Here is an 18775-nt window from a genome sequence, read left to right as displayed (position 1 = left end):
CAACCATCAGCGGGCAACTCCCAAGACCTTCAAGAAGTCAGTGCAGACTCTGGTCGAAGGTGCACAGTTGGCCTGGCCAGCTGCTCACAGTGGGAGGGCCTCTGGGTGCCAGCCTCGCTGGGGCTACATGGCCCTCAGAGGTGCTTGAGCAATCAGGGCTGCCCAGGCCAGGTGCTGGCTGGGAGGCGGTTTCCCTGAGGGGAGGGAGTGGGTAAGGATGTGGCTTTCTGGTGAGCAAAGGCCTCTAGTCCAGGAAGGAGGTCAGTGGAGCAGGGGGTATGTCTGGGACCTCTTGGCCTCACCCTGTCCCCTGGCCAAGGAGTGGCCGATCAGGGCTAGCACTCAGCACCCTGACTGGGTGGGGCAGGAGCAGCCCTGACTGGGCCCCCTCTGCAGATCGAGGCAAAGAAGCAGCAGGTGGGGAGGCCAAGGCAGAGCTGGAGAAGGCAAGGGCTGACCACAGAGCCAGCGGGGACAGCAGATCCAGGAGGCGAGTGTTGGAGAGCCCAGCCCGTCCCAGTTGGGGTGGCTGTGAACCTGCTTTTCCTTCACCAGTTCTCTGGTTTTCTTAGTCATATTTTTGATTGAAAAAAATACAGACCGCCTCATTTGAGTCAAAGAGCAGAGCACTGTGAAGTGCACAAGACAAATGTGGGCCTCACCGGGTGGTCAGCCTGTGCCTGGTGGCCGAGCTCCAGGGCTGGTGGACACTGTTTACAGCCTGTGGGCGAGTGGCTGTGCGGCCATGGCTGCTCCCGATTTTAGAGCCTCTCCATCACCTGCGACAAACCCTGTGTCCTGACTCAGACCTCCCGTGCCCTCAGCCTTGAACACCTGCAGTGCCTGACCCAGATGGGACCCACCGTCTGTGGACTTCGGCTTTTGTTAGTGTGATGCCACCAAGGTCCCCGTAATGCAGCCTGTCCAGACGTCACTCCTTTTGACTGTCAGCTATCCTGTCATGTGGCTAGACCACCTTTTACTGTCCCTGTATCTGGACATCTGGTGTTTCCCCTTTGTGACTTTTGTGGGGTTTTGGGGGTTTTTGGTGACTTTCTTTGTGCATGACTTTTGTGGCTTCGGTGATTTTTGTGGTTTTCAAGGAGTGGAATTGTTGGGTCACTTGGTAGCGCCAGGCTGTTCTCCGCGGTGGGTGTACCAGCGCTCGTCTCGCCGGCCGTGCACAGAGGTTCCCATGTCTCCCTTCCCCTTTCCCTCTCTGGCTACAGCCCTGCCGGTGTGAGGCGGCGTGTGAGGCAGCGTCTCAGTGCGGGCGGAGTTTGCGCTTCCCCGATGGCTGGTGACCTATGCTCGCTGGCCACTTGTGGGTCTTCTCTGGAGAAATGTCTGTTCCGCCCCTTGTCTGTTTTTCACTTGTGTCCCTGTCTTTTTACTGCTGAGTTGTAAGAGCCCATTATTCATCCCAGACGCAAATACCTTTTCAGATGCTGATCTGAAGGTGCGTTTTCCCGTCCCGTGTTGTCCTTTTACTTCCTTGGTGGTATCCCTCCAAGCACAAAACGTAAAACTCTCGATGAGTCTAGTTTTTGTTGTTGCTGCCTTGTCTGACCCAACATTGTAAAGATACATTCTTAGGTCTTCTCGTAAGAGTTTTATCATTTCAACTTTTGCATTTAGGAAGCTGATCCCTTTTGAGCCAGTTTTTGTACATGGTGTAAGGTAAGGGCCTGAATGTGTCCGTTTGTGTGTGGCCAGCCAGTGTTCCCAGCATCATTTGCTGAAAGGACCATCCTTTGGGCATCGAATGGTCCTGGCCCCGTGAAAAGTGAGCTGATGGTAGATGTTTTGGTTTATTCCCGGGCTCTGTTCTGTTGGTCTGTCAGTCCTCACGCTGGTCTCGATTCCGCTAAGCTGAAGTCAGGACGCGTGAGTCCCCTGCGCTCTGCTGCATGTCCGCTGGGGCTGCTCCAGGCCTTCTACCTGTGTCCAGGTGGATTTGGAGCCCGAGTTCCCGGGAGAAGGACCAAGGTTGCAGTTCATGTGCATGTGGGCTTGGGGTCTGTGGGCGGGGCACTGTATCCAGCGTGGAGGGTGGAGGGAGGGTCTGGCTTTAATAAACCGGCTTTTCTGTGAAACATCAGGAATGAGGGCTGAGCATCTTTCTGACACAGGGCAGCTCTTCTGCTTGGTTCTGTGCTCTGCTCTCTTTGGTTGTGGCCTGTGTGTGTTTCATACGTGATTTCCTGTGACGTCAAGGCTGGACGGTCCCTTCATGCTGAGGGCAGCCTTCCCTGTGTCCTGGCCTCCTGGAACTTGCCTAGGGGATGAGGGAGAGCTGTGGTGCCAGCACCTCTCCTTCCCTAGCTTCCTGGAGAAGAGGGGGTGGCTGCTGGAGAGACTGGAGGAGCGGCTCCTGAGGCTGAGCACACAGGCCATGGACAAGAAGGAGAGCAGCAGGTGGCCCTGGGCACGTCCAAGCTCAACTGCCTAGACCCTCAGATCAGCATTGCCTGGTGCGTGGACCCAGGTCACCCTGCCTGCTCGCAGTCTTGAGGAGGGGTCTGGACTCCCCAGGTGGCCCCAGTCCGGTCCTGTGCAGTGCAGGTTCTCCCGTGACAGGAACACAACTGGCTGGCACATCTGAGGCCAAGCCCTGTGTCGTCAGTCCTCTCTGCCTGAGAGCCTGGGGTAAGAGGAGGGCTGGGGTGGGGCGGGGACCACTGCCCAGTGTGGTGTGGTGACCCAGATCTGTTCCCAAGCTGCCCACCCCCTGGGGGTGCGGTAGCTGGGCTGCCTGTGTGCCCAGTCAGTGTTCCCTGCGAGCCCCACTGGGAGGACACAGGGCTGCGCTGGGGGAAGCTGCCCCCTCCCTGATGCCCCTGGGCTTTTGGCCATGTCCTGGCCGCCTTCCTGCCCCTCCCGGCAAGTGTAAGAGGTTTGGGGTGCCCGTGGAGACTTACAACAAGACGCAGAGGGAGAAGTCCACCTGGGCTCTCGACATGGCAGATGAAGACTTTGAATTCTAACAAGCATCTCTCTGCCTCGTTGGAACTTTTTTTTTTTTCACTATTAAAGCAGATTGGGGAATTTTGTTTAAGAAAATTTCACTGCAAGTGTGTTCTGTGTCATTGCACAGGAGGTGGCTGATGCCCATGCCCTGTGCTTTGAAATGTGTCCCCTCCCCCACCTGGTGCCCTTTTTCAGGGTTTCTGCAGAGGGACGGGCTGGAGGCTGTGCCCACTCGGCCTGGCTGGGAGCTGGTGTGGCTGTGTGCCTGCCTGTGCCTGTCCGTAGAGCCCGGCTCACTGCATTGGGCTGCAGGGCCAGCGGGCGGGATCCCAGATCCCAGGCCCTGACTTGGGGAAGGGTTGCACTGTCCCTCACTCCCACTCTGTCCCAGCACTGGGCAGGGACCCCTCAGACATGCTGAACCTCTTTCTCTGAACACATGGGATAGCAGGGCCCCAATGACCATCTGAGCCTGTCCCTGGGGATGGGCCGCCCGAATGCCCACAGCTGGGCTCTCCCTCCAGGCTCTGACCTCCCAGTGGGGAGGCGGTGGCCCACTGGGGTAGGAAGAGTCCATGTGTCCCCGAGTGAGCAGTGGCAGCATGTGGGGCCATCCTGAGTTCCTGGCAGGCAGGAGCTGTGGTAGCTGTGGTGGCAGGCCACCTCGGTACTGCACACAGGCTGGGCTTGACAGGGCCACCGGGAAAGGTCGGGTGGGTGTGCACTGCCCAGTGGCTGGGGACATGCAGGCCTGGCTGAGGACACACTGGGACCATCACAGACATGGGTCGGAGGGACGTCCCTGTCACAGCTGGCCCCCGGCCTGCCCGAGGGTTCCTGGAGCTGGAGGAGGGCAGGGGATGGGAAAGTTATAAGAATTCTAGGTTGGGGGCAGATCATTTCTCTTTATAGCACAGGTTTCTGGCTTAAGAGGCACCTGTCCACACAGACCAGGTAGAACACGGGAGAAGAACCTTTGAGGGGCTACAGCAATTGCACAGGACTTGGGGCGCCTTCAGGGAGCATGTTTTGCGTGAGGAAGGAGAGTGAGTGGCTGCGGCTGTGGGTGGAGGAGGGAGAAGGAAAGCGGGCAGTCACCGCAGCACCTCCACCAGGTTCTGCATCTCCTTGTCCGTCCCTGGGGCTCCCTGGCCCCTCTTCTTGCAGCCTCTGGAAGTTTCACAAACAGCAGTGGGGAACTTAGTGAGTCTGCATGTCTGAAAGTGTTAACCCCACCACGTGGGACTGCTGACTTCAACACGTGTAAACTTTGAGGTGACATCACTTTCAGAGTGCTGTCCCTTGCCTTCCAGCTTGGGGTGCAGCTGATCAGCTCCCTGGGGTCCGACCCCTAGTCCTCTGCATCCGCCCTCTCCCTCCCTTCGACTAAGGTCTCCGCCTCTGCCCCAGCCCGTCTTCCTTCCTGATCTCGAGGATTCTGGCAGGTGCTGCTGCCCTGGTGACTCACATCTCAGTTCTGTGGGAAAACTGTTCTCCAGTACTTTCCATCCCACCATTCTCGGCTTTCTGTTTCCCCAAGAACCCCTGGTAGTCTTAGTCTGCCTTACTGTCCGCCTCCTTGTGTTGCTGGTTATTTAAAAAGATTTTCTCAGCGCTCTTATTAACTTGTTTTAACTGGTGATCACGTTTAGTATCTGAGATGCTTACTTTTGAATTGCTCCTGTGGAAACATGTTTTATCTTCTGATGGACAAATTCCCTGTCCATCTCCCGAGGCGCCTGGGTCCCATGGCCTCAGGCCTCTGCCTACTTCATCTTCACACACACTGTGCTTCTGAGTCACAGGCTCCTCTGCCACCTGACTGTCTTAACTGGAAATTTCATCTAGTTGAGTTGACTGTGATTACGGACCTGTTTGGGTGGTTTCTGCCATCTTGCTCTGATTATTTGCCCAATTTTTTCCTGGATTCTTCTCTTTTCTTACTTTTAAAATTGTTATGTTTTTGTTCATTTAAAACTACTATATATATATTTTTTCTATTGGGTTGGAAAGGTACACATCGTTTAGTAATTAAGGTTAAACTATACTGTGCATATTTAAAGACTAGAATTAAAGCATCTTCCCAGCACAGGAGGCTCTCAGACCATCAAAGTCCCTTCTAGCCACGTGCTCTCATGCTGCATTCGGGCCACGCTCTCACCGATCCTCCGTCTTGTGTCGAAGACCATCCTGCAGTCACTCTCCTTCCGTATCACAGACTTAGGAAGTCTTTTCAGTGAAAGTCGCTTAAGGATAAACTATCTCAGATTTGACTTATTTATAAATGTGCTTTTTACCTTATCTATAGAAAATAATTTTGCTGGGCCTCCAGTTCTTGGTGGACAGGTATTTTCTCAGCATGCCAAAGGCATGACTGCTGTCCCGTCTGATGGTGGCTTTGAGCAGGAGGCTTACAGTGTGACTGACGGGGCCTTTCTCTGGCTTCTCAAGGTCTTGATGGTCAGTGCTCTCACCCTGTTGCGTCTCAAGTGTGGACTTCTCTTAATTTATGCTGCTTCATATACATTGTACTTCTTGGATCTGTGAATTTGCTTTTCACTAAAGAGAAGGCTTGCTGGAGCACTTGAAGGGGGTAAAGTGCAGTCACATCACTGTGGTTGTGGCACCGATGCCACCGGAAGCCATGGGAGTTGATCCAGGCTGGGCGTCAGCTGTAGGCGGGCACTGCTTGTTGGCAGTGGTCTACTCTGGCTTAGACACTGAAGGCGATGATTCTGGGTCTCGAGAATGGCTGGAACTTCCAGGGCATGGTAACAACTTCAACCTTCTCTCCTTGTTTCACTGGCCTGCATACGGGGAGACTGAGCGAGGTTTAAACTGTGGATGCAGACACTCAGCTTCCCCAGATGGGCTCGCTGCTGTCCCCCTGCCTGACCTACCTCCACTCCCACCCTCAACCCTGCAGGAAACCAGCCTTGGCCTGTGGGAGCCGACCTGCATCATCACGGGGGTCCGTGTAGGGCTTTGCTGTGTCTCCCCTCCTCCTCTGGGGACTCCTGTGACACCCACACGTCTCTGAACGTTCCCTTCATGTTTCCCCTCTCCTTGTTCCCGAGGGATCCTGGGCTTTGGATCTTTCTCCTACCACACTGACGCTTTCTTCAGCCGATACACCTGCTACTGAACCTGCCTGGTGAGTTCTAACTCAATGGTTTTATTTTTCAGTTCTGAAAGTTCTTCAAAAGCCGTGCCTTTTGTGTCTGATAGCCTCTCACTGCTTTCTTGTCCCCAAGTCTGTCTGTCTTGTTCAAACACTTCACATACATCTGCCCCCTTGCCTGCAGTTTCTTGTGGTTTACATCCTCCTTTGCTCTCTGACTCTCATGCAGTGAGCCTTACCGTCCTGTGTACCTGGTGATTTCTGCACACTCACTGCTTCATCTCACGAGAGGGACACTGCAGGGTCTAAGGGGGATCTTTGCTCCAAAGAGCTACCTGGGAGGCACCACAAATCTGGGGCCCTTTAGCCCCCAAGGATCCTGGCTCAGCATGGGGGTCCCAGGCTCTGCCCTCCACCTCACCTTGGCCCATGAGTCAGCAGCCCAACAGCTGTGGTGCCACTAAATCCACTCAAAGGGTAGCTCTGCCCCTACAGGCTGCACAACCCTGTGACCTGAGCTTACGTCTTGAAACGAGCCCTAGAACTGAGCTACTCTTTTGGAAGTCCCAGCTGCCTACCAGACCCAGACAATTCAGTCAGGAGTGAAGCTGGAGCAGACACGTCTCATGACCACAGCAGACCACAGCTGGCCCAAGACAGATTTGGGTCCTGGGCTGGACCCCGGGGCTCGTGGCCAGGTGCACAGCCCTGTTAGCAGGCTCTTTTCTTACCCTCATCACACCCCGAGCGTGCCCTGGCCTTTGCGCTGCATGTGTCGTCCGCCTGCTGAGAGCAGCTCAGGAACGCCCTCTGCAGGCGCTCCTTCCAGTCTGCCTCCTGCCCTGTCTTGCCCACCACTCTCCTGTGCTGCTGGTCCCCGTGTGTGCTGCTGCTGGCTGCTCCGCTTGTCCGTCCTGCCCTCTTGACTGGTGCGGCCTCCCCTGCAGCAGGGCCATAGGGCCTGCGTGGCTCAGGGACATCTGTTCAGAGTACGAGCGTCTCAGACTTGCTGTCTCGTCCTGCTTCCCTGAGGCCGAGCAGAGTTCTGCATCCTCCAGAGCGGGGTGAAAACCAGTGACCGAGGACCTCCTCCCTGGCCAGGCCCTGCGCGTCTCATGGACTTACAGGTGTGCCCGCCACAGAGGAGCATCCGGGCCGGGCTAAGGAATTCTCACTGCAGGAGCATTGCTTTGGTAGGACGACACAGACATAAACATACAACTCTGATATAAGGCAGAAGATGACTCTTGCCTTTTCAAAGTGCTATGAAGCTAAAAACAAAAACAAAAAACCCAATACTAATAATGGATAAACTTCAAAAACATTAAGGGAAAAAGACAAAAAAGAGTATGTTACATTGCTCCACTTATATAAAGTCCTAGAAAAAGCAAAGCTATAGAAACAAACGGGAGCACTGGCTGCCTCCGAGGGTGAGGGGCTGACCCGAAGGCGCGGGGGGAAGCTTCCTGGAGTGCTGGACGCTGGCTGCGTCCTGACAGCGTGGTGCTCATCAGGGTCAAAGCAGGTTATAGTTGTCAGAACTCAAAGCCAACACTTAAGAGCTGCATTTTACCGTGTGTAAATTGTATTTCAGGAGAAAAGCCACTGCTATGGAAATGAATGAAACGCAGTGGCACCTGGCACCATCACGTCTTTCCCTTGGGAACACCTGCGTCCCCTCTATGGCGCTGCCTTCCCCCAGGCTCCTGTTCCTCTCCTGGTGCTCCTGGCCAGGTGGTAGGGGATGAAGGCAGGAGTGCCCCCAACATGGGCTGTGGTGTTGACCACTGGAAGGCTTTAGTGTCTATCTTCTTGCAGCAGTAAGCACACAGACCCAGGGCTGTGGCCAAAAAACGAGGGGCCTCGCCAATACCTCCCCACCCATCTTGCTTTCGGAATCTTCTGTCCCGCTAGACCGCCCAGGCTCACTCTGGGCCGTGGACCCGCTGGTGCTGGATAAGGTGGAAGCTCAGGCGGAAGGCCCTGCCGCACTCGGCACAGCGGAAAGGCTTCTCCCCGGTGTGGATCCTCTGGTGCCGGAAGAAGCCTGACAGGGCCCTGAAGGCGCGGCCACACTCCCCGCACTCGTAGGGCTTCTCCCCGGTGTGGATGCGCCGGTGCTCACTGAGGAAGGAGCTGCGGCTGAAGGCGCGCCCGCACTCCTGGCAGGAGTAGGGCTTCTCGCCAGTGTGGACCCGCTGGTGCTGGATGAGGTTGGAGCTCTGGCTGAAGGCCTTCCCACACTCTGGACACGCGTAGGGGTTCTCCCCGTGGTGAGTCCGCTGGTGCCGGACCACGTTTGAGCTGTGGATGAAGGCCTTCCCGCACTCGCTGCACGCATACAGCCTCTCCCCGGTGTGGATCCTCCGGTGCTTCGCTGCGTCCGACCTCTGGCTGAAGGACCGGCCACACTCGGCGCACTCATACGGCCTCTCTCCGGTGTGCGTTCTCTGGTGTCTGATGAGGTTGAAGCTCTGGCTGAAGGCCTTCCCACACTCTGGACAAACATAAGGCTTCTCTCCGCTGTGGGTGCGCTGGTGCCGGAGTACGTGCGAGCTGTGGATGAAGGCCTTCCCGCACTCGCTGCACTCGTAGGGCTTCTCCCCGGAGTGAATGCTCCGGTGCTTCACCATGTCCGAGTAGCACTGGAAGCTCCTGTCACAGGAGCCACATTGATAAGGCCGTCTTTTCCAGGGGCCTCTCCCACAGGCCGCAGAGCGTGTGTCCAGGGTGACCTCTGACCTGGATGTGCTGGTCTTGTGGCCCTTCTGCCCTCCAGTTTCCTCGTAAACGGCTGGTCCCCAAGGGGAGCCCCTGGGCCCCTCTCCAGCATCCTCATTCCCACGAGGGTCCGGAACCCCCAGTGCCAGGGGAGGCCCCTGTGGCAGTCCCAGCCCAGCCTCTCCACGGCTTCCACCTTCCTCCAGAGCTGCCCGCCTTGGGATCAGCCCCGTGCTCTGAGCACCTTGCTCAGCAGCTGTTGCAGCACAGCTGGGGGCCTGGCCGCCCCCCGGTGCCCATGTCAGGAACGCTGGAAGAGATGGCAGAGACGCATGACTCAGAGAGCACAGCACCGTCAGCAACGTGAGGCGCCACTGGAGGGCGGCGGTGACGACGGGAGCAGAGTCCACGTGCAGCAGATGCCTGCCGCCCTGTCCCCCGCTCCTCACACCCAGGGGCCCAGGAGTGGACGAGGACTGGAGGAGAGCTGGTCAGGGTCCTGCCCTGTGACTCCAGAAAAGGCCCAAGCCTCCATCTCAGCCTGCCTGACCGCGGGAGTAGGGGAGACCAACCCCCAGGCCCTGGGGACTCCCCAGCTCAGCTTTATCGCCTGGAACACAGAGAAAGCTAGTTGGCGGCAGAGCAGGATGAAATTGAAGCAGAGGTATGGGAGGCGCAGGCCCGGGCTCCCCGAGATGACACTGTGGCCCAGACTCCCTGGACGCCCTAACCTCCAAGGGCAGAGACCCTTCCTCAGAGTAGTAGAAGCGGCAGCAACAGCTGTTGAGGGACGACGGAGCCGCGGGCTGAGACGGGGCCCTCGGTCCTGACTGCTGAGCAGAGCAGCTGGTTAAACAAGGCCCCGCTGGCCCCTGGGCACGTGCCCATTTAGACCAAAGCTTCAGGGACGTGGTAGCGAAACCGCGCTGAAATGCGGGGTGCTTACTGCCGCCTCCACAGGGCTCTCCTGTCACAGGTGCTGCAGGGGCCACTTGGGCGGTGAGACAGGGACACTTACGAGGTGGCTCAGTACAAGGCCACCAAGGCGAGCGCACCAACCAGGCTAAGAGAAAACCCCTCCATCTACGGGCAGGAGCCCAGACAGCTGAACCAGAGCAGCCAAACGCTCAGAAGCCTGCAGTGGACAGGCTCAGGACACCTGCGGAGCGGGCCTGGAGACAAGGATGCCATTCCCAGGCAGACGGGAGCAGACAGGCGTCCACAGGCATTTCCATCAACTCCCCAGCAAGCACGGTGTTAAGCTGAGCAACAGGCAACGGGGAGAGGCCCCTGAGATGGGGCCAAAGAACAGGGGTCTTCTGGGCAGGCCCAGCCCTGGCCTTGGGGTTTGGAAGTTCAAGAAACTATCTCACAGGCACTGGTTATGAAAAAGTTATTCAAAATTAAAATGAAGCCACACACACTCCACTTCACCAGGCCAGGCTTCAGGTCCTTGGAGCTGCTTCTCTCCCAAGACAATCACCAGCACCAGCAGGCAGCCCTGTGCTTCGGAATCCTGCTGGTGACAGCCCTTGGGGGCCTGAAGGGCACTGTTCTCAGCAGGGACAAGTCTGCCCCAGCTACGTGTGGCCTGAAAACACTTGGTGTCACAACCAGGAGGGGTGCTCCTGGCACCTAGTGGGGAGAAGCCAGGGACGTGGCTCAGCACCCCAGAAGGCATAGGAGCCCCTCAACAGAGAAGCCACCACCCCACAGTGCCCGTGAGAGAGGCCCTGACAGACAGAAGTCGTCCCAGAGGGCTGACTTGGGCTGCCTGACGTCCTAACCAAGCAGCCCATCCCTGGCACAGTCCCAGCCTTCAGACTCCCCGCCCTGCAGGCCATACGTCTCGGGATGTGTGCTTGGCCAGCAGCCCAGACGACGCTTTCTCCTTATTCCCTTTCAAAGTGGGTGGTTTTATCACAAGTAACCTGTTTTCTGTACACTCTGTGTATGGTGGCATTTGCTAAAATTATTTAGTCCAAAATTGAGAGACCGAAGAGCCGGTCTGGTCAGGGCTGGGCCCAGATGAGGGAGGGAGACTACAGCCCCCACTCACACCCTGGGGGATGACGCGCAAGGACACAGGCTGGCAGAGTCACCTGGCGCAGGGCTCTGTGACCTCATGGGGGAACGGGCAGGTGTGCTCTGCAGCCACGGTCAGTTCTCCCCAGGCTCCTGCTGCTGCACCAGAACCTCAGGCAGAGTTCGTGTCTTTGCTGAGGGAAGTGGTGGCTAGCACTGGTTGTGTGATTTAGCAACAGGAAACTGAATACAAACCCTCAGCTCTGACAGCCCCCAAATGTGGCCTGAAATACTCAGAACAGAGGGGCCTGGAGCCCGCGAAGGAGATGGCTAGTGGGCGGGAGGCCTGCCGGATTCTCACCCATCACTCTTCCTGGTCACCGACGCTGAGCCCAGGCCAGCTGACACTGCTGGTCACGGGTGAAACAACACCAAGAATTAATTCTCATTCTACAAAGCTGGAGGCATAACCCTCCCAGACTTCAGACAAAACTACAGAGCTACAGTAATCAAAACAGCATGGTACTGGCATAAAAACAGACACATGGATCATTGGGACAGAATAGAGAGCCCAGAAATAAACCCACACACCTGCCATCAATTAATTTTCAACAATGGAGGCAAGAATATACAATAGAGAAGAAACAGTCTCTTCAGCAAATACTGCTGGGAAAGCTGGACAGCCGCATGCAAATCAATGAAGTTAGAACACTCCCTCACACCACCCACAAAAATAAACTCAAAATGGCTTACAGACTTAAATATAAGACAAGACACCATAAATCTCCTAGGAGAGAACACAGGCAAAACATTCTCTCACATAAATCATAGTATCTTCTTAGATCAGTCTCCCAAGGCCAAAGAAATAAAAGCAAAAATAAACAAATGGGGCCTAATGAAACTTACAAGCTTTTGCACAGCAAAGGAAACATAAGACGAAAAGACAACCTATGGACAGGAGAAAATATTTGCAAACAATGTGACCGACAAGAGCTTAATTTCCAAAATATACAAACAGCTCATACAACTTGATAACAAAAAAATGAACAACCCATTCAAAAAAATGGGCAAAAGCTGTTGTGTTAATTTCTGGTGCACAGCACACACAAAAAAAGGGCAAAAGATCTAAACAGAGACTTTCCCCAAGACGTTCCCATGGCTAAAAGGCACATGCAAAGATGCTCAATATCACTATTAGAGAAACGCAAATCAAAACTACACTAAGGTATCACCTCACACCTGTCAGAATGGCCATCATCAAAAAGTCTACACGCGATAGCTGCTAGAGGATGTGGAGAAAAGGGAACCTTCCTACACTGTTGGTGGGAATGTAAATTGGTGAAACCACTATGGAGAACAGTATGGAGGTTCTTTAAAAAACTAAAAACAGACTTATCCTATTTTCTAGCAATCCTACTCCTGGATATATATCTGAAGGAAACTCTAACTCAAAAAGCTACATGCACCCCCGTGTTCATAGCAGCACTATTTACAATAGCCAAGACATGGAAACACCTAAATGTCCATCAACAGATGACTGGATAAAGAAGTTGTGGTGTATTTATACAATGGAATACTACTCAGCCATAAAAAGGAATAAAATAAATGCCATTTGCAGCAACATGGATGGACCCAGACAGGATCATCCTAAGTGAAATAAATCAGACAGAGAAAGACAAATATCACATGATATCACATATATGTGGAATCTAAGTATGACACAAATGAACTTATTTATAAAACAGAAACAGACTTATAGAAAATTTGTTACCAAGAGGGAAAGGAAGGGGAAAGGATAAATTAGGAACTTGGGAGTTGCAGATGCTAACTACTATGTGTAAAAATAGATACACAACAAAGTCCCACTGTATAGCACATGGAATTATATTCAGTATTTTCTAATAACCTATAATGGAAAAGAATCTGAAAAATAATATATATGTGTAACTGAATCACTTTGCTGCATACCTGAAACTAACACAGCTCTGTAATTCAACTTTCCTTCAATAAAAAATACATATATATATATTCTCGTTCTCAGAGGTCTCCAGGCAGGGGGACCAGAGAGAGTGGGAAGTGGAGTGTGGCCAGGAGAGCGGAGGCGGGGCTGTGACGCGTAGGAAGCTGCCCGAGCCTGATGACACCCCTGTGGCAGCCAGACTTGGGAGCCCCAGTTCCTAAGCTGTCCCCAAGTCCCTGACCCCAGGACGGTCCTCCGGTCTGGCTGTCCCCCTCACCTGTGCATGTGTCCATCAGGGTAGCACCCTCCGTGGCGTTCTGGAGACCCAGGTCGGGGCTCCGCTTGCTGCTTCCTGTAGAAACACCAGCATGGGGACACCTGCCTGGGTGAAAGAGATGGAAAGGGGAGAAAATGTCACAGAGAGTGGGGTGAGGTCAGAGTACCATCAGAGAAGGGGGCCTGAAGGAGCCACCTCACTAGAAATCAAGGTCCTGAATAAACAGACACCCCAGAAACTAGCGTTCCACGGGACATCCTCCGGGAACTCTGTCTCGGCCATGAGGGCTCCCCCGACCCTGGCCTCAACAGACTCCCAGCAAAGACAAGTGTTGCAGCGCCTGCTGTGGCCTCAGCTCCACCGGGAACCAATCAGCACCTTCAATCAGTCCTCAAATGTCTGGAGAAAGTTCTATGTATTTAAAAATCTGATAATTTTAAAGATTTGAGTATAAAAATATAAAACTAAAAAAAAGATTCACTGAATGATCCAATTGTGGACTGAGGAATGCTTCTGCTAAGCTTGACACCTGAGGCAAAGTCTGACAGATTTAACGACACAGGTGTATTCAGAGTAAAAAAAAGATTTAAAGGAACAAAACAAAACGGGAGGCAGATATGCAACATAAAGATTCATAACACATAAACTATATAAAACCACTATATAGTCATGAGACCATGAAAAATTGTAAAAGACACGTAACTCACAGAAGAAAACAAGTAGCCAATATATTCTTTTAACATAAGTTCCAGGGGGGAGGGTAGAGCTCAGAGGTAAAGTGCGTGCTCAGCATGCACGGGGTCCTGGGTTCAATCCTCCGTACTTCAGTTAAAAAATAAAAACATAATTATCTCGTCTCCCCAAAATGAAAAAAGCAACAACAACAACAAAACCCCCAAAACATGCTCCACCTTGTCCTACTTCATTTGCTATTTAAAAAGTAATTTAAAATGGGTTTCACTCTGAAAGCAGCGAAGACCTAAAACCAGCGGCGGGGGGTTAGGGCTCAGCGGCAGGAGCGCCTGCGCGCGGTGCCCCCTCCCCAGCGGCACCTTGCGCGCAAGATTAGGGGATACAGGCCCCGTCACACCCCGCCGGAAGGAGGGAAACCGCCCGCGCTGTCGGGTAATTCGACGGCTCACAAAGGCCTTCAAGTCACACCGACTTCACCTCAGGAACTAACCGCGCGAGGCCGCCCCAAGGCCGGGGGCAGTGCCGGCGCCCCGCCGCCGCTCTCCTCCCGGACGCTCGCCCTTCCGCGGGGAGAGCCCAGAACAGACAACGGCCGCAGAGTCCCGCCCGGAGACGACCCTACTCCCCGCCTCTCCCGTCGCTCAATTCCCGGCCCCGAGCCCGCCGCCACTCGCCCGCAGCTCCGCTGCCCCCCGGAAGCGCCGCTCCCCCTCCCCTCGCACTTCCGGTGACGCTCTAGGGCGCCGAAGGGCCTCGCACTCAGCTGCCCTGGAGGCCGCGGGGGGCGTGCCTCGGTCTCGGGGCGGGTTTCCTGAGTGCGCGAGCGAGACCCTGGGCGGCGGTTCCACCGCCTTCCCGCGCCCGCCCCCTGCAAGTCCTCATTCCCCAAGCCTCTGGGACCACCGCCCCCGGCCCTCCCCTGCCACCCGGCTCCCCAGCCAGCTCCAGGCCTGAGGTCCGGGAAGTAACCCGGGGTGTGGTGACCAAGCTGACAGCGCAGTGAGCGGATGGATGGAGGAAGGGGCAGCGCCCGGGGGAAGAGGCGGGCAGGACCGAAGGGACCGTGGAGACCCCTCCCCGGGAGAAAGGCCGCCGAGTGCAGGGAGCCACGGACCCCCGGCCCGCGCGCCGGAGCCTCGCAGCCGCAGGCGGATCCCCCGGATGAGCCACAGGCCGCGCAGAAATCCCAGCGCTCCTGGTGGGCTCCGGCAGTGGCGGGGCCGACACCGCGGCTCTTCCGGCCACACAGTTTCTCCCCTCGGCTGCGAGGACGCCACTTTCTCCTGGTTTCCCTCACGCCGGTTTTCAATGACCACACACTTAAGGGCTTGAGACGGCACGCGTTTATGATCTCAGTTTCCAGCACAGCCCAGCCGGGTCCTGTGCTGGGTCGCTCCTAGGCTGCAGCTGAGGTGTTGGCCAGGACTGGGGTCTCCCCTGCGGGCTCCACGGGGAAGCATCTGCTCCCAGGCTCACGTGTTTCCGGGAGCTCTCTGTTGCCCACAGGTGAGGTGGGGATTCGGCCTTGGAGTCTGCTGCAGAGTGGATGCTCTCGTGTGTTGGCTGAATCCCGGCTGAGAAACCTTTACAGCATAGATACGTGTCCTGGGGCCCGGGCTATGGGTGGCACGTCTCCAGAGGGTCCTCGAGTGGTCTGTGTTCCCAGCACTTTCCTGTGGATGACTCACTCCTGTGGTCCCTCCGCATTCTAACCTACTTCTGGAAACCCCACAGCCCAGAGAGCCCCTTGACACGGCCCCCTGCTCCTTGACAACGTCCCTCTACTAGATTCTCCCTCTAGGGAGATCTGGGACTCTGGCTTCCACCCCGCTCACCACAAAGAAGCACAGGTGCTGGGCGGGAGTGTGGCACCCTCGCAGCGGGGCTGGGCCTCGCGGTTGGCCACAGAGGCCAGCTCTCTAGAAACCTGGAGCTTCACATCATCGGCAGTGCCCAGTGCATGGATGGCCGCTGGCTTTACCTCGATCAGCCTGACGCTGGCCCCTCGCCTCCACCCGCCTCTCTAGTCTCACCTCTTCCTCCTACTCCCCCAACTGTGAAACCAGCCACTAGGCCCAGAATACGCCAGGTCCGCTCCTGCCTCGCTCTGAGGCTTTGCCCATTCTGTCCCCGTCCTGTCCTGGAGGCGTCCAGGTTGTGCACCTCCAGCTGGAATCCTGCAACGCTGTGTCCTCTGGGTGTCACATGGAGGGACATAGTGTCCGTCAGCTCCTCACTGACCAGTGATCATTCTGATTACACAGTTGTTGTCTGGTGTCTCCGCTGTGGGGTTACCATTCTCCCCCTTGCAATGAAGAAACCATCTGTGGGGAGAAAAGAATGGCTGAGGAGTTGAGCCACACTATGGATTCCTAAGGAGACGTGGCAACCAAAGGCAAGATATGATCATTGGTGGGATCCTGGGTCACAGGGAAAACGCCATGAGCAGGATTAGAAGCCTCACTTTGCTGAGCGCTGTGTCGACATCAGCTTCCCCCAGTTGGGCAGCTGCGCTGTGGTTTCGAAAGAGAATATCCTTGAGTGTAGGAAATACACACTGAAGTGTCACAGGGCCAAGGGAGATAACATACGTGGGCCATTCCTAAGATTTGGTGGGAAAACTTTGTACAGATACAAAAAATTAAAAGGCACATTTCTGCCATGTGGTGTGGACTAGTCTGATTTCTTTCTACCTTTCTCCATTTCCGAATCTTTCTGCAATGCATTCTGTTTACATAATGGGGAAAATGGGTTTTGGCAAAAATTTTGGCAAAAAAAGTGAAATTGTGACAAATAGAAGTAAAAGAAGTCATTGATGAGCTTGTGAAAAGTGGAGAATGCTAGGGAGGAGGGCATGACTCAGTGGTAGAGCTCCTGCCTAGCATGCATGAAGCCCCTCCATTAAAAAAATAAATAAACCTAATTATTGCCCCACCACCAAAAAAAAGAAACGATTAAAAAAAGAATTAAAAAAAAAAAGAGAACAGATTTGAAAAAAAAATAAGTGGAGAAAGTCAAACACGCTCAAGCTCCAAAGCAGAGAATACACTGTACCGCTGGTTCTCAGGCAACTGCCGCGAGACTCCCCTGCGGGATATGAACTGGCCCTTCTTTTCTCGCAGGTATGGGGTGCACTTGGCGGGGGACCTGTGGGCCCCTTCCTTCTGGGGAGTGCTCCTCTCCTTCTGTTCCCCTAGATCATTCTGTAACCCTCCCCTCCCCTGCCTCCCCAGGAGGGGCCTATGACCAGTCTCTTTAGGAGTATTCACCGAAGCTGGTGGGGGAGAGGTCTCTTGCCTCTGCAGCACCGGGCTGAGACGGTGTCACACCTAGGGGAGGACAGTCAGCAGTTGGAGCCTGAGGCCACATAGGGGCTGTAGAGAGGAGAGGCGGAGAGGTGACGGGGGACCTGGTGACATCAAGGCTCATCCAGGCCAGAAAACCTGGATTCCTCGGGTTCCCGAAGCAGCCCCTCCATCCCGTGTGCTGCCTGAGACAGTGCGGAGGAGCTCCTCTCGTTTGGATAGTGCTCTGCTCAACTTCAAGGGTGCAGGCCTCGACCTCAGAGAGCTGGCAAGGCCCAGAGGAGCTGAGAGGCCTCAGTGGTGCCAGGCAGGGCTACGCGATGCTAACAGACAAGTCAGCAGATCTCCGTGGCTAAAGACCACAGAGGTCCATGTTCACTGCTGCTCAGTGGGCTCCGCTCTGTTGGTTTCCCTTGTTCCAAGGCCAGACCGGCAGAACAGGCACCGCTAGAATGCTGCTGGTCGCTGTGGGTGGAGGACAGAGATGGCGAGGCCTGCTGGCTCTTCACGTTTCCCTTTTATTGGCAAAGCCAGGTTTAAGAACCTTGGGGCATGCAGCTCTGCCACCCCTGGGAGAAGGGAGGCTGGTGCAGCACTCAGTAGACAGGACTTTTGGCAGCTTCTGGTCACCAGCAGGGCCAGGAGGGAAGGAACACAGGTAGTCTGAATCCCACCCACTGCCAAAACAGTTACCTCTTTGGGCCCCAAAACAGCTTCAGAACGCAAGAGCAGAGGGCAGAATGCAGACACAGGGCGCATGCCACCGAAGGGCATAAGCTGGAGCAGCCCCGAAGCCTCAGTGCCTGCAGCGAACGATCTTCCCACCTTTGCACTCCCCGCCATCCCCGGGGGCACAGGTCGCCCTGCGGAGACTCTCGTGTAGCCCTGACTGGTTCCCAGCACGGGTCTCCCGCCAGCCCACCGTCCGCATCCTGTGTGTTGAGGCTTTATCACTGCTTTCCTTAGCAACCCAGAGGAATACCTTGGGTGTTTGGGACGGTTGCTCTTCCCACGAGCGACACTCCAAACACGCAAACTAAACCTCGCCCTCCCGAGACTTAGCTCCGGCCAGCCGCTTGGCAGTCCAGGTGCCTCACCTGGGCTCAGGCACACTAGCTCCACCCCGCGGCCACTTCCAGAATACCTTCAATTCGGAGTCCCGGGTCCGAAGTTCTGGGTGGGCTGCGGTCCTAACCAACACAGGTTTACAAGCTCCAGCTCCGCCCCTCACGGCGCTCCGCCCCTCACGGCGCTCCGCCCCTCACGGCGCTCCGCCCCTCACGGCGCTCCGCCCCTCACGGCGCTCCGCCCCTCACGGCGCTCCGCCCCTCACGGCGCTCCGCCCCTCACGGCGCTCCGCCCCTCACGGCGCTCCGCCCCTCACGGCGCTCCGCCCCTCACGGCGCTCCGCCCCTCACGGCGCTCCGCCCCTCACGGCGCTCCGCCCCTCACGGCGCTCCGCCCCTCACGGCGCTCCGCCCCTCACGGCGCTCCGCCCCTCACGGCGCTCCGCCCCTCACGGCGCTCCGCCCCTCACGGCGCTCCGCCCCTCACGGCGCTCCGCCCCTCACGGCGCCCCGCCCCCCCTCCAGATAGCTAAGTGCTCACCAAGTGGCTGGGCAATGGCTCTAAAAGGGAGGTGACTATATTGGGGAATAAGTAACCTGAGCACAAGCCGACTCTTTTGTAAAGGGCTAGACAGT

At 55.8% G+C, this 18775-nt stretch overlaps 1 protein-coding gene across 9 annotated transcripts; it reads right to left on the bottom strand.

The window, feature by feature from the left end:
• Nucleotides 1-6125: 6125 nt before the first annotated feature.
• On the bottom strand, nt 6126-18348 carry ZNF696 (zinc finger protein 696). Of its 9 annotated transcripts, none has more exons than XM_072949902.1 (4): nt 18217-18348; nt 15801-16091; nt 13075-13179; nt 6126-9122 (listed from the first exon to the last, which is right to left on the bottom strand). In XM_072949902.1, the coding sequence occupies exons 2-4, from the start codon at nt 15982-15984 to the stop codon at nt 8017-8019; spliced, it is 1395 nt and encodes a 464-aa protein (XP_072806003.1). In that variant the 5' UTR covers nt 15985-16091; nt 18217-18348; the 3' UTR covers nt 6126-8016. The 9 variants fall into 9 exon arrangements, with proteins under 9 accessions (XP_072806003.1, XP_072806004.1, XP_072806005.1 ...); XM_072949903.1 differs by having other exon boundaries at nt 18170-18312; XM_072949904.1 differs by lacking the exon at nt 18217-18348 and adding an exon at nt 18055-18140.
• Between the last annotated feature and the right edge of the window lie 427 nt (nt 18349-18775).

This window comes from Vicugna pacos, chromosome 25 (assembly GCF_048564905.1).
Source record: "Vicugna pacos chromosome 25, VicPac4, whole genome shotgun sequence".
NCBI classification, from domain to species: Eukaryota; Metazoa; Chordata; class Mammalia; order Artiodactyla; family Camelidae; genus Vicugna; species Vicugna pacos.
Note: the sequence above shows the minus strand (reverse complement) of the source record. Positions and strands in the feature narration are given on the sequence as shown.